Source organism: Coregonus clupeaformis, chromosome 15 (genome assembly GCF_020615455.1).
Source record: "Coregonus clupeaformis isolate EN_2021a chromosome 15, ASM2061545v1, whole genome shotgun sequence".
Lineage (NCBI taxonomy): Eukaryota > Metazoa > Chordata > Actinopteri > Salmoniformes > Salmonidae > Coregonus > Coregonus clupeaformis.
Genome location: NC_059206.1, coordinates 60,297,335 through 60,310,721, shown reverse-complemented (window position 1 = coordinate 60,310,721; position 13,387 = coordinate 60,297,335). Strand labels below are relative to the sequence as shown.

At 44.6% G+C, this 13,387-nt stretch overlaps 1 protein-coding gene across 1 annotated transcript in view; it reads left to right on the top strand.

The window, feature by feature from the left end:
* Window positions 1-13,387, top strand: part of LOC121577556 (low-density lipoprotein receptor-related protein 1-like) — a 199,402-nt gene that overhangs the window by 180,790 nt on the left and 5,225 nt on the right. Inside the window, exon 82 of the mRNA XM_045225247.1 lies at window positions 3,635-3,796. Within this exon, the coding sequence (XP_045081182.1) occupies window positions 3,635-3,796 (162 nt within the window). The remainder of the gene's footprint in view (window positions 1-3,634; window positions 3,797-13,387) is intronic.

Sequence of the window (13,387 nt, the reverse complement as noted above, 5' to 3'; positions counted from 1 at the left end):
CGATCGCCCGCCACCATTAAGGTGTTTGCAGCGGCGATTTCAGCTTGTCACGAGGGGTTTGGCAGAGACAATGTCTTTAGCCACCCTCTAGTGAAACGTTTCTTATTAGGAACGCTGCGGCTTAGGCCAACACCTAGAGCCACGCTTCCTCAGTGGGATTTGGCTTTGGTACTCGAAGCGCTATGTAAGTCGCTGTTCGAGCCATTGAATCAAATACCCCTCAAGATGCTGTCTGTGAAGACAGCACTGTTGCTCACTTTGACTACGGCTAAGCGTGTTAGTGATTTGTGTGCTCTTTCGATAAGACCCGACTGCCTGGCCATTAATGGCGATCTGAGCAGAGCGGTGTTACGTCCTAACCCGGCATTTGTGCCGAAGGTTATTAGGAGTTCATATAGGTCACAGACCGTGGAGCTGTGGGCTTTTTCTCCTCCTCCTCATAGAGAGAGGAGTGAGGAAAGGCTCCATCGCCTGTGCCCAGTACGCGCCTTGGCGTGTTACGTCGAGCGCACAGCAGCGATTAGGTCATCGCCTCAGCTGTTTGTGTGTCATGGTGCTGCTGCACTAGGTAGACCACTTTCGAAACAGCGTCTGTCTCATTGGCTTTGTGAGGGCATTGAGACAGCTTATGAGGCAGCGGGCGACAACTGCCTCAGGGTATCAGAGCTCACTCCACTCGTGGAGTAGCAGCTTCTACTGCCCTTTCAGAGGAACAGGGGTAGAGGATATATGTAGAGCGGCGTCATGGTCAACACCGTCTCCATTTATCCGTTTCTATCTCTTGGATATGTCTTCTAACTCTTTGGCTCAGTCTGTACTCAGCGTGGCTGAAGGGAGACTTTGAGCTAGGAGGAGAGGAATGCAGGACTGTGGAGACAAGGTCTCTATCAGGTCCGCTTCTGATAGAAGGACATATTTTTGGCATGACTCCTGACTGACAGGTTCAGTACAGTAGAGGGCATGTATTCATCTGCCCACCAGTGAGTCACTGGAGTGAGGCGGAATGATGGGGGATAATAGTAGTAACTTGGTTACGATGCTATTAGACCGGTCATGACAATTTGACGGAATGTGACGTCATCTATCTGTTTGTTCAGATTAGTATGCATCATGTTCTGGGATCTGCCCACTAATCTCTGGGGTTCCATTGATTGAGTGAGGCGGCCTACCGTGTACACAATGTAGAGTGACACTTTGTGTCATTCCATTAGTGGTCGGTAGTATTGTAACAGGATATTGAGGTACCATCTATCTGCTAGTACAGATTAGTATGGCCTGTATTCTGGTGATCCGCCCACTAGTCATTGGTGTTGCCATTGGACTAGGTGGGGCAGGTTTTTAACCGATGACGCAGTATATTGTGACAGTGGTTACAGTACTGCGGAAATTGGTTGCAGCCATTGCTAGGCCTGACCTTTTCATTTTGATGGGAAGTGTTGGGTTCGGCAGGGAGTACATTTTGGAGCGCTACGCTCCGCCTTAAACCAATAGGAGCAGAGCTCCCCTATGGGGCGGAGCTCCACGATATAGAACGATTAGTTACCGGAGTGTAACTCCAGTTCTATGAGTGGAGCGGAGCCCCATAGGACTTAAGGCCCTGCCGACCCTCTCTAGTCTCGCTGAAGATAAATATCTCGGGAGGCTGATTGAGGGGAGGCATCCCCTCTTATAGGGACACCTGTACTCCTATTGGCTGTAGGTGTGTGCATCATTTTGTCTCAGGCTGATGCTGCCTTAGGGCAGTGGGTAAACCAATAGGAGCAGAGCTCCCCTATGGGGCTCCGCTCCACTCATAGAACTGGAGTTACACTCCGGTAACTAATCGTTCCTGCTTGTTCTTGGGGCATTTTGCCTTCAGTTTTGCCTTCAGCAAGTGAAATGCATGCTCAATTGGATTCAGGTCAGGTGATTGACTTGGCCATTGCAGAACATTCCACTTTTTTGCCTTAAAAGAGTATTGGGTTGCTTTCGCAGTATGCTTCGGGTCATTGTCCTCTGTAGCTCAGCTGGTAGAGCACGGCGCTTGTAACGCCAAGGTAGTGGGTTCGATCCCCGGGACCACCCATACACAAAAATGTATGCACGCATGACTGTAAGTCGCTTTGGATAAAAGCGTCTGCTAAATGGCATATTATTATTATTATATTATAAGCGCCGTCCAATGAGTTTTGAAGCATTTGGCTGAATCTGAGCAGATAATATAGCCCTAAACACTTCAGAATTCATCCTGCTGCTTTTGTCAGCAGTCATATCATAATAAATACAAGGGAACCAGTTCCATTGGCAGCCATACATGCCCACGCCATAACACTACCTCCACCATGCTTCACAGATGAGGTGGTATGCTTAGAATCAAGAGTAGTTCCTTCCCTTCTCCATGCTCTTCTCTTCCCATCATTCTGGTACAAGTTGATCTTTGTCTCATCTGTCCATAGGATGTTGTTCCAGAACTGTACAGGCTTTTTTAGATGTTTTTTTGGCAAACTCTAATCTGGTCTTCCTATTTTTGAGGCTTACCAATGGTTTACATCTTGTGGTAAACCCTCTGTATTTACTCTGGTGAAGTCTTCTCTTGATTGTTGACTTTGACACAGATACACCTACCTCCTGGAGGGTGTTCTTGATCTGGCCAACTGTTGTGAAGGGGTTTTTCTTCACCAGGGAAATAATTATTCTGTTTCCGTGGTCTTCCGTGCCTTTTGGTGTTCCTGAGCTCACCAGTGCATTCTTTCTTTTTAAGAATGTACCAAATAGTTGATTTGGCCACACCTAATGTTTTTGCTATCTCTCTGATGGGTTTGTTTTGATTTTTTCAGCCTAATGATGGCTTGCTTCACTGGTATTGACAGCTCTTTGGACTTCATATTGAGGGTTAACAGCAACAGATTCCAAATTCAAATGCCACACTTGAAATCAACTCTAGACCTTTTATCTGCTTACTTGTAAATTAACTAATGAGGGAATAACACACACCTGGCCATGGAACAGCTGAGCAGCCAATTGTGCAATTTACTTTTGGTCCCTTAAAAAGGGGGGGCACAAATAAAAAGTGCTGTAATTCCTATACCGTTCACCCGATTTGGATGTAAATACCCTCAAATTAAAGCTGAAAGTCTGCCCTTTCAGCTCATATTCATTATTTAATTTAAACTCCAATATGTTGTGGTAGACAGCTAAAATAATAATAACTTGGTCAATGTCCAAATATTTCAAGTCAAGGGGTCTAAATACTTTCCGAATGCACTGTATATGCCATTTAGCAGATGCTTTTATCCATAGCGACTTAGTCATGAGTGCATACGTTTTAAGTATGGGTGGTCCTGGAAATCGAACCCACTATCCTGGCATTGTAAGCACCATGCTCTACCAACTGAGCTACGGAAAACCACTACCCTGACAGGAGGCGGGGTTGTTTTGAGAGGAGTTAGAATAGAACATTAAGCCAGGAACAGTGAGGCATATAGAATGATAATACAACTAGACAGCCGTGTATTGAGTCAAGAACTTTACCCTCAATGAGCAGTCCTGATGTTAGTCTGATGTTAGAAGCCATGTCTCCCGAGTTTCTCTCTCCTCTTCCTCTCTCATCCTGTCCATCTCGGTCTGACCATCTGTCTTGTCTTTCCCTCCCCAGGCTCCCCTACATGTCGCTGTCTGACAGGGTTCACTGGTCCCAACTGTAACCTACACACCTGTAAGAACTACTGTCAAAACGGAGGGAACTGCACGGTCAGCACTGGCAACCAGCCCACCTGCCGCTGCCCTGCTGACTTCCTGGGAGACCAGTGCCAGTATCGTGAGTCTGTCTCGCTGTCTGTCTCGCTGTCTGTCTCGCTGTCTGTCTCGCTGTCTGTCTCGCTGTCTTAGCTTCTTTTTTATTGAATATTGTCTTGTGCTGTTCTTGTCTAACTGTTAGCATTTGTATGTTTTTGTAGAAAATATTATACAGTTAAAAAGTTACACCCGATGACATCAAATGTTACATTTTAAAAACAGTTATTTTCAAACACTATGAGATTCGCGGTGATGTGGGGAGCAATAAAATACCTTCCCTCTGGCTAGAAACTCATTGCAGGTTTTGAAAATCAACATTTTTCTTTGTTTTAAAGGACCCCTCAGAGGAAGTTGCCGTCACCATTTAATTCCTGTCCTAGTGCGGAAATGCTGGTTTGGTTCCACCCTCCGAACAGCGACGTATGGCTCCTTAAATATTGATTAATCGGGCATGCACATCTCCACCTTCCTCCGTGTGCACGGCCCATACGGTCATACTCTGCGAATTGTATACACACTAAAAAGTCAGGGTAGCTTTTTTAATCGCTAACTTACGGAGCACAGCACAGCTAGCTAGGAGAAGGCGGAAGACCATCCACTCAATTCAATTCAAAGGGCTTTATTGGCATGGGAAACATATGTTTACATTGTCAAAGCAAGTGAAATAGACAATAAACAAAAGGGAAATAAACAACCAGAAATTAACAGGCGATGCAGTAATAAATAAATAAAAATCCCCACGCTACAGACCTCTGTCTATATTGGTCCACTAATACAGAACTAGTAAAGGACCAGCACTACTTTTGTGAAAAGTGTTTACCAGCATTTGTAACTTGAGTCTGATAATTATCTGTACAAAACAGTTAATCTGATAATACTTGTGGAATATAAAAATACTTGCTTGATATGTTTTCCAGTTTCTTGAAATACTACTTATTTCTATGTGGAAACTGAAATGGTCTATTCATTCCTTTTACATTTTAGTGGACGTTCTTATCCAGAGCAACTTACATTAGTGAGGGCATACATTTTCATACTTTTTTATACTGGTCCCCCATGGGAATTGAACCCACAACCCTAGCATTGCAAGCGCCATGCTCTACCAACTGAGCCACATCATCACAAACCACTTGATGTCTCAATGTACTCAATTACTGTATTGTGCATTGTTTTTCTTCATGGTGATGGAAAGTCTACAGGAACAAACCTGTAGGCAAAAAATTGTTGTTTTATATGTTATTTGATCAAGAAATATTTTATTTGATGTGGATGTTTTGGGTCTTTGCCCATAACGTTGCACCTTTTAATGTAAATGTTTCAGGACAGGGTTTTGTTCTTTGTAGATTCCATTAGAATGACGATCGTAGAGAAAGGGACAGGGCAACCACTCTTACAATTCCAAATATTGAATCCTGCAAGATACTCTTTTTTATTATACAACAACCTTTTTTGCCAAAGCGGAGATAAAAAAATATATGTTGCCCACGCTACAGACTTCTATATCGGTCCACTAATACAGGACTAGTAAAGGCCCAGTGCAATACCTTTTATTGTTTCAAAATAAATAATAACAAGTTGTGTTGTGACAAGGTAGGGGGGTATACAGAAGATAGCCCTATTTGGTAAAAGACCAAGTCCATATTATGGCAAGAACAGCTCAAATAAGCAAAGAGAAACGACAGACCATCATTACTTTAAGACATGAAGGTCAGTTAATCTGGAAAATTTCAAGAACTTTGAAAGTTTCTTCAAGTGCAGTCGCAAAAACCATCAAGCGCTATGATGAAACTGGCTCTCATGAGGACCGCCACAGGAAAGGAAGACCCAGAGTTACCTCTGCTGCAGAGGATAAGTTCATTAGAGTTAGCAGCCTCAGAAATTGCAGCCCAAATAAATGCTTCACAGAGTTCAAGTAACAGACACATCTCAACATCAACTGTTCAGGGGAGACTGCGTGAATCAAGCCTTCATGGTCGAATTTCTGCAAAGAAACCACTACTAAAGGGCACCAATAAGAAGAAGAAGAGACTTGCTTGGGCCAAGAAACACGAACAATGGATATTATACCGGTGAAAATCTAAGTCCAAATTTGAGATTTTTGGTTCCAACCGCTGTGTCTGTGAGACGCAGAGTAGGTGAACAGATGATCTCCGCATGTGTGGTCCCACCGTGAAGCATGGAGGAGGAGGTGTGATGGTGTGGGGGTGATTTGCTGGTGACACTGTCTGTGATTTATTTAGAATTTAAGGCACACTTAACCAGCATGGCTACCACAGCATTCTGCAGCGATAAACCATCCCATCTGGTTTGCGTTTAGTGGGACTATAATTTGTTTTTCAACAGGACAATGACCCAAAACACACCTCCAGGCTGTGTAAGGGCTATTTTACCAAGAAGGAGAGTGATGGAGTGCTGCATCAGATGACCTGGCTCCCACAATCCCCCGACCTCAACCCAATTGAGATGGTTTGGGTTGAGTTGGACTGCAGAATGAAGGAAAAGCAGCCAACAAGTGCTCAGCATAAGTGGGAACTCCTTCAAGACTATTGGAAAAGCATTCCAGGTGAAGCTGGTTGAGAGAATGCCAAGAGTGTGCAAAGCTGTCATCAAGGCAAAGGGTGGCTACTTTGAAGAATTCTCAAATATAAAATATATTTTGATTTGTTTAAGACTTTATTGGTTACTACATAATTCCATATGTGTTATTTCATAGTTTTGATGTCTTAACTATTATTCTACAATGTAGAAAATAGTCAAAATAAAGAAAAACCCTTGAATGAGTAGGTGTGTCCAAACCTTTGACTGGTACTGTGTGTGTGTGTGTGTGTGAATGTGTGTGTGTGTGTGTACTGTGCATTCGGAAAGGATTCAGACCCCTTGATTTTTTTCCTACATATTGTTACGTTACTGCCTCATTCTAAAAATGATTAAATTATTGTTTTCCCTCATCAATCTACACACAATACCCCATAATGACCCAAAGCAAAAAATGGTTTTAGAAATGTTTGCTAATTTATTAAAAATTATAACATTAAATATCACATTTACGTAAGTATTCAGACCCTTTACTCAGTACTTTGTTAAAGCATCTTTGGTAGCGATTACAGCCTCAAGTCTTCTTGTGTATGACGCTACAAGCTTGGCATACCTGTATTAGGGGAGTTTCTCCCATTCTTCTCTGCTGATCCTCTCAAGCTCTGTCAGGTTGGATGAGGAGCGTCGCTGCACAGCTATTTTCAGGTCTCTCCAGAAATGTTTGATTGGGTTCAAGTCCGGGCCCTGGCTGGGCCACTCTAGGACATTCAGAGACTTGTCCCAAAGCCACTCCTGCGTTGTCTTGGCTGTGTGCTTAGGGTCGTTGTCCTGTTGGAAGGTGAACCTTCAACCCAGTCTGAGGTCCTGAGCACTCTGGAGCAGGTTTTCATCAAAGATCTCTCTGTACTTTGCTCCATTCATCTTTCCCTCGATCCTGACTAGCCTCCCAGTCCTTGCCGCTGAAAAACGTCCCCACAGCATGATGCTACCCCCACCATGCTTCACCGTAGGGATGGTGCCAGGTTTCCTCCAGACGTGACGCTTGGCATTCAGGCCAAAGAATTCAATCGTGGTTTCATCAGACCAGAGAATATTGTTTCTCATGGTCTGAGAGTCCTTTAGGTGCCTTTTGGCAAACTCCAAGCGGGCTGTCATGTGCCTTTTACTGAGGAGTGGCTTCCGTCTGGCCACTCTACCATAAAGGCCTGATTTGGTGGAGTGCTGCAGAGATGATTGTCCTTCTGGAAGTTTCTCCCATCTTCACAGAGGAACTCTGGAGCTCTGTCAGAGTGACCATCAGGTTCTTGGTCACCTCCCTGAACAAGGCCCTTCTCCCCCGATTGCTTAGTTTGGCCGGGCGGCCAGCTCTAGGAAGAGTCTTGGTGGTTCCAAACTTCTTACATTTAAGAATGATGGATGCCACTGTGTTCTTGGGGACTTTCAATGCTGCAGAATTTTTTTTACCCTTCACCAGATCTGTGCCTCGACACAATTCTGTCTCGGAGCTCTACGGAGAATTCCTTCGACCTCATGGCTTGGTTTTTGCTCAGACATGCACTGTCAACTGTGGGACCTTATATAGACAGGTGTGTGCCTTTCCAAATCCTGTCCAATCAATTGAATTTACCACAAGTGGACTCCAATCAAGTTTTAGAAACATCTCAAGGATGATCAATGGAAACAGGATGCACCTGAGCTCAATTTCGAGTCTCATAGCAAAGAGTCTGAATACTTATGTAAATAAGATATTTCTGTTTTTTATTTTTAATACATTTGCAAACATTCCTAAAAACCTGTTTTCGCTTTGTCATTATGGGATATTATGTGTAGATTGATGAGGGAAACATTTAATTTAATCCATTTTAGAATAAGGCTGTAACGTAACAAAATGTGGAAGTCAAGGGGTCTGAATACTTTCCGAATGCACTGTATATACACCCAATCTCTCATAATTGAAAGCAAGCTCGCTAGCTAATTAAAACATCATTATGTTTTGTCCTTACAACTACCTGAACTGTAGTTTGCACGTTTTGATGACTTTGCAGCATTTTGTATCACATAGGCCAGCAAGCACACACTCGCTTTGACAGCTAGGTTTATTACTGTAGAGACAGCTTCGCATTTGGTAACATAAAAGTGGTGCATTAGCGTTAGCTAGTACTGGTAAAGCAGTGATTTACTCACAGAGTTATATGAATTTAGCTACTTCATATGGATTTACAGTGCCTTCAGAAAGTTGTTACAGCCTGAATTTAAAATGAGATTTTGTGTCACTGGCCTACATAAAATGTACAATACCCCATAATGTCAAAGTGTAATTATGTTGTTTTTTACAAATTAATTAAAATTGAAAAGCTGAGTATTCAGTAATTATTCAACCCCTTTGTTTTGGCTTAGCAAGTCACCTAAGAAGTTGCATGGACATACTCTGTGTTCAATAATAGTGTTTGACATGATGTTTGAATGACTACCTCATCTCTTTACCCCACACATACAATTATCTGTAAGGTCCCTCAGTCGAGCAGTGAATTTCAAACCGAATCAACCACCAAGACCAGGGAGGTTTTCCAATGCCTCGCAAAGGGACATTGCAGACAGGCAGACATTGAATATCACTTTCAGCATGGTGGTTATTTAATACACTTTGGATGGTGTATCAATACAAAGATACAGTCGTCCTTCCTAACTCCGTTGTCAGAGAGGAAGGAAACCGCTCAGGGTTTTCACCATGAGGCCAATGGTGACTTTAAAACAGTTAGAGTTTAACGGCTGTGACAGGAGAAAACTGAGGATGGCTCAACAACATTGTAGTTACTCCACAATACTAACCTAATTGACAGAGTGAAAAGAAAGAAGCCTGTACAGAATAACAAATATTCCAAAACATGCATCCTAATTGCAACAAGGCACTAAAGTAATACTGCAAAAATGTGGCAAAGCAATTAACATTTTGTCCTGAATACAACGTTTTACAGTATGTTTGGGGCAAGTCCAATACAACACATTACTGAGTATCACTCTCCATATTTTCAGGCATAGTGGTGGCTGCATCATGTTATGGGTGTAATCGTTAAGAACTGGGGAGTGTTTCAGGCTAAAAAAGTAACCGAATGGGAGATGAATTCACCTTTCAGAAGGACAATAACCTAAAACACAAGGCCAAATATACACTGGAGTTGCTTAACAAGACGACATTGAATGTTCCTGAGTGGCCTAATTACAGTTTTGACTTAAATCGCCTTGAAAATCTATGGCATGACTTGAAAATGGCTGTCTAGCAATGATCAACAACCAACTTGACAGACCTTGAATAATCTTTTTAGGAGTAATGTGAAAATATTGTTCAATCCAGGTGTGCAAAGCTCTTAGAGACTTACCCAGAAAGACTCACAGCTGTAATCGTTGCCAAAGGTGATTCTAACATGTATTGACTCAGGGGTGTGAATACTTATGTAAATTAGATATTTCTCTATTTACATTTAAATTTACGTCATTTAGCAGACGCTCTTATCCAGAGCGACTTACAAATTGGTACATTCACCTTATAGCCAGTGGGAGAACCACTTTACTTTTTTTTTTTTTTTTGGGTGGGGTGGGGGGGGGTAGAAGGATTACTTTATCCTATCCCAGGTATTCCTTAAAGAGGTGGGGTTTCAAGTGTCTCCGGAAGGTGGTGAGTGACTCCGCTGTCCTGGCGTCGTGAGGGAGCTTGTTCCACCATTGGGGTGCCAGAGCAGCGAACAGTTTTGACTGGGCTGAGCGGGAACTGTGCTTCCACAGAGGAAGGGGGGCCAGCAGGCCAGAGGTGGATGAACGCAATGCCCTCGTTTGGGTGTAGGGACTGATCAGAGCCTGAAGGTACGGAAGTGCCGTTCCCCTCACAGCTCCGTAGGCAAGCACCATGGTCTTGTAGCAGATGCGAGCTTCAACTGGAAGCCAGTGGAGTGTGCGGAGGAGCGGGGTGACGTGAGAGAACTTGGGAAGGTTGAACACCAGACGGGCTGCGGCATTCTGGATGAGTTGTAGGGGTTTAATGGCACAGGCAGGGAGCCCAGCCAACAGCGAGTTGCAGTAATCCAGTCGGGAGATGACAAGTGCCTGGATTAGGACCTGTGCCGCTTCCTGTGTAAGGCAGGGTCGTACTCTCCGAATGTTGTAGAGCATGAACCTACAGGATCGGGTCACCGCCTTGATGTTAGCGGAGAACGACAGGGTGTTGTCCAGGGTCACGCCAAGGCTCTTCGCACTCTGGGAGGAGGACACAACGGAGTTGTCAACCGTGATGGCGAGATCATGGAACGGGCAGTCCTTCCCCGGGAGGAAGAGCAGTTCCGTCTTGCCAAGGTTCAGCTTGAGGTGGTGATCCGTCATCCACACTGATATGTCTGCCAGACATGCAGAGATGCGATTCGCCACCTGGATATCAGAAGGGGGAAAGGAGAAGATTAGTTGTGTGTCGTCTGCGTAGCAATGATGGGAGAGGCCATGTGAGGATATGACAGAGCCAAGTGACTTGGTGTATAGGGAGTATAGGAGAGAGCCTAGAACTGAGCCCTGGGGGACACCAGTGGTGAGAGCACGTGGTGCGGAGACAGCTTCTCGCCACGCCACTTGGTAGGAGCGACCGGTCAGGTAGGACGCAATCCAAGAGTGAGCCGCACCGGAGATGCCCAGCTCGGAGAGGGTGGAGAGGAGGATCTGATGGTTCACAGTATCAAAGGTCTAGAAGGACAAGAGCAGAGGAGAGAGAGTTAGCTTTAGCAGTGCGGAGAGCCTCCGTGACAGAGAAGTGCAGTCTCAGTTGAATGACCAGTCTTGAAACCTGACTGGTTTGGATCAAGAAGGTCATTCTGAGAGAGATAGCAAGAGAGTTGGCTAGAGACGGCACGCTCAATAGTTTTGGAGAGAAAAGAAAGAAGGGATACTGGTCTGTAGTTGTTGACATCAGAGGGATCGAGTGTTGGTTTTTTGAGAAGGGGTGCAACTCTCGCTCTCTTGAAGATGGAAGGGACATAGCCAGCGGTCAAGGATGAGTTGATGAGCGAGGTGAGGTAAGGGAGAAGGTCACCGGAGATGGTTTGGAGAAGAGAGGAGGGAGGGGAGAAAGAGGAGGAGAGGGGAGAAAGAAGTCAAAGCATAGGGTAGGGCAGTGTGAGCAGGACCAGCAGTGTCATTTGACTTAGCAAACGAGGATCGGATGTCGTCAACATTCTTTTCAAAATGGTTGACGAAGTCATCCACAGAGAGGGAGGAGGGGGGAGGGGGAGGAGGATTCAGCAGGGAGGAGAAGGTGGCAAAGAGCTTCCTAGGGTTAGAGGCAGATGCTTGGAATTTAGAGTGGTAGAAAGTGGCTTTAGCAGCAGAAACAGATGAAGAAAATGTAGAGAGGAGGGAGTGAAAAGATGCCAGGTCCGCAGGGAGTCAAATTTTCCTCCATTTCCGCTCGGCTGCCCGGAGCCCTGTTCTGTGAGCTCGCAATGAGTCATCAAGCCATGGAGCTGGAGGGGAGGACCGAGCCGGCCGGGAGGATAGGGGACATAGAGAGTCAAAGGATGCAGAAAGGGAGGAGAGGAGGGTTGAGGAGGCAGAATCAGGAGATTGTAGGGAGAAGGATTGAGCAGAGGGAAGAGATGATAGGATGGAAGAGGAGAGAGTAGCGGGGGAGAGAGAGAGCGAAGGTTGCGACGGCGCATTACCATCTGAGTAGGGGCAGAGTGAGTAGTGTTGGAGGAGAGTGAGAGAGAAAAGGATACAAAGTAGTGGTCGGAGACATGGAGGGGAATTGCAGTGAGATTAGTAGAAGAACAGCATCTAGTAAAGATGAGGTCAAGCGTATTGCCTGCCTTGTGAGTAGGGGGGGATGGTGAGAGGGTGAGGTCAAAAGAGGAGAGGAGTGGAAAGAAGGAGGCAGAGAGAAATGAGTCAAAGGTAGACGTAGGGAGGTTGAAGTCCCCCAGAACTGTGAGGTGTGAGCCATCCTTAGGAAAGAAACTTATCAAGGCGTCAAGCTCATTGATGAACTCTCCAAGGGAACCTGGAGGGTGATAAATGACAAGGATGTTAAGCTTAAATGGGCTAGTGACTGTGACAGCATGGAATTCAAATGATAGATAGACAGATGGGTCAGGGGAAAAATAGAGAATGTCCACTTGGGAGAGATGAGGATTCCTGTGCCACCACGCCGCTGACCAGATGCTCTCGGGTATGTGAGAACACATGGTCAGACGAGGAGAGAGCAGTAGGAGTAGCAGTTAATACATTTGCTAAAATTTCTAAAAACATGTTTTCACTTTGTCATTATGGGGTATTGTGTGTAGATGGGCAAAATAAATCCATTTTGAATTCAGGCTGTAACACAACAAAATGTGGAATAAGTCAAGGGGTATGAATACTTTCTGAATGAACTGTACTTCACTGCACAGTCATCTATACTATAGCTAGCTAGCCAGCCAAACTTGTATATAGTTAGTGAACAATAGGCCTACTCTTGCTGCTACTGTAGCGCTGCCGTGCATAATGTCTCCAGAAACGATGATGTATCGCAGCCATGTTGACGTTTCACCTCTCCACGTCTTCATCCACTTTTGATGTCACTAGCTAGCTATCCAGCTAATGTTAGCTAGGTGATGCGCCTATGATAAGTCGTTCGGCTAACGTGTCCCTTGCCGGGCTGCTTACTATAGCCAAGTGAACAACATTAGCTCATCATAATAATATTTGCTATTTTCTTACTCACCATTTCACCGTCAGCTCATTAAACAGCTCCATATCGAACTAAGTGCATTACAGACAGCAGTAAGCAGTAGTACCAGGTTGTAAACAGGAAAATCTGAAGTTTAACTTTTTGATTTTCCTGTTCAAGCCCAAATATATTAGACTTAAACTAAAATGATGACTTATTGACTTAAATCGTTGTGCAATATCAGGGATGAGCTATGGGCATCATCTTTCAGCTAAAAAAGTGGATGATTTTCGCTGGTGTGGGTGTTTAATCCTACTTTGTTATTAGGGGTATGTCGACACTGGTGTGGTGCTGTAGGTAAGGAATATGAGGTTGAAAAGTGGCCTAATTGCCCTT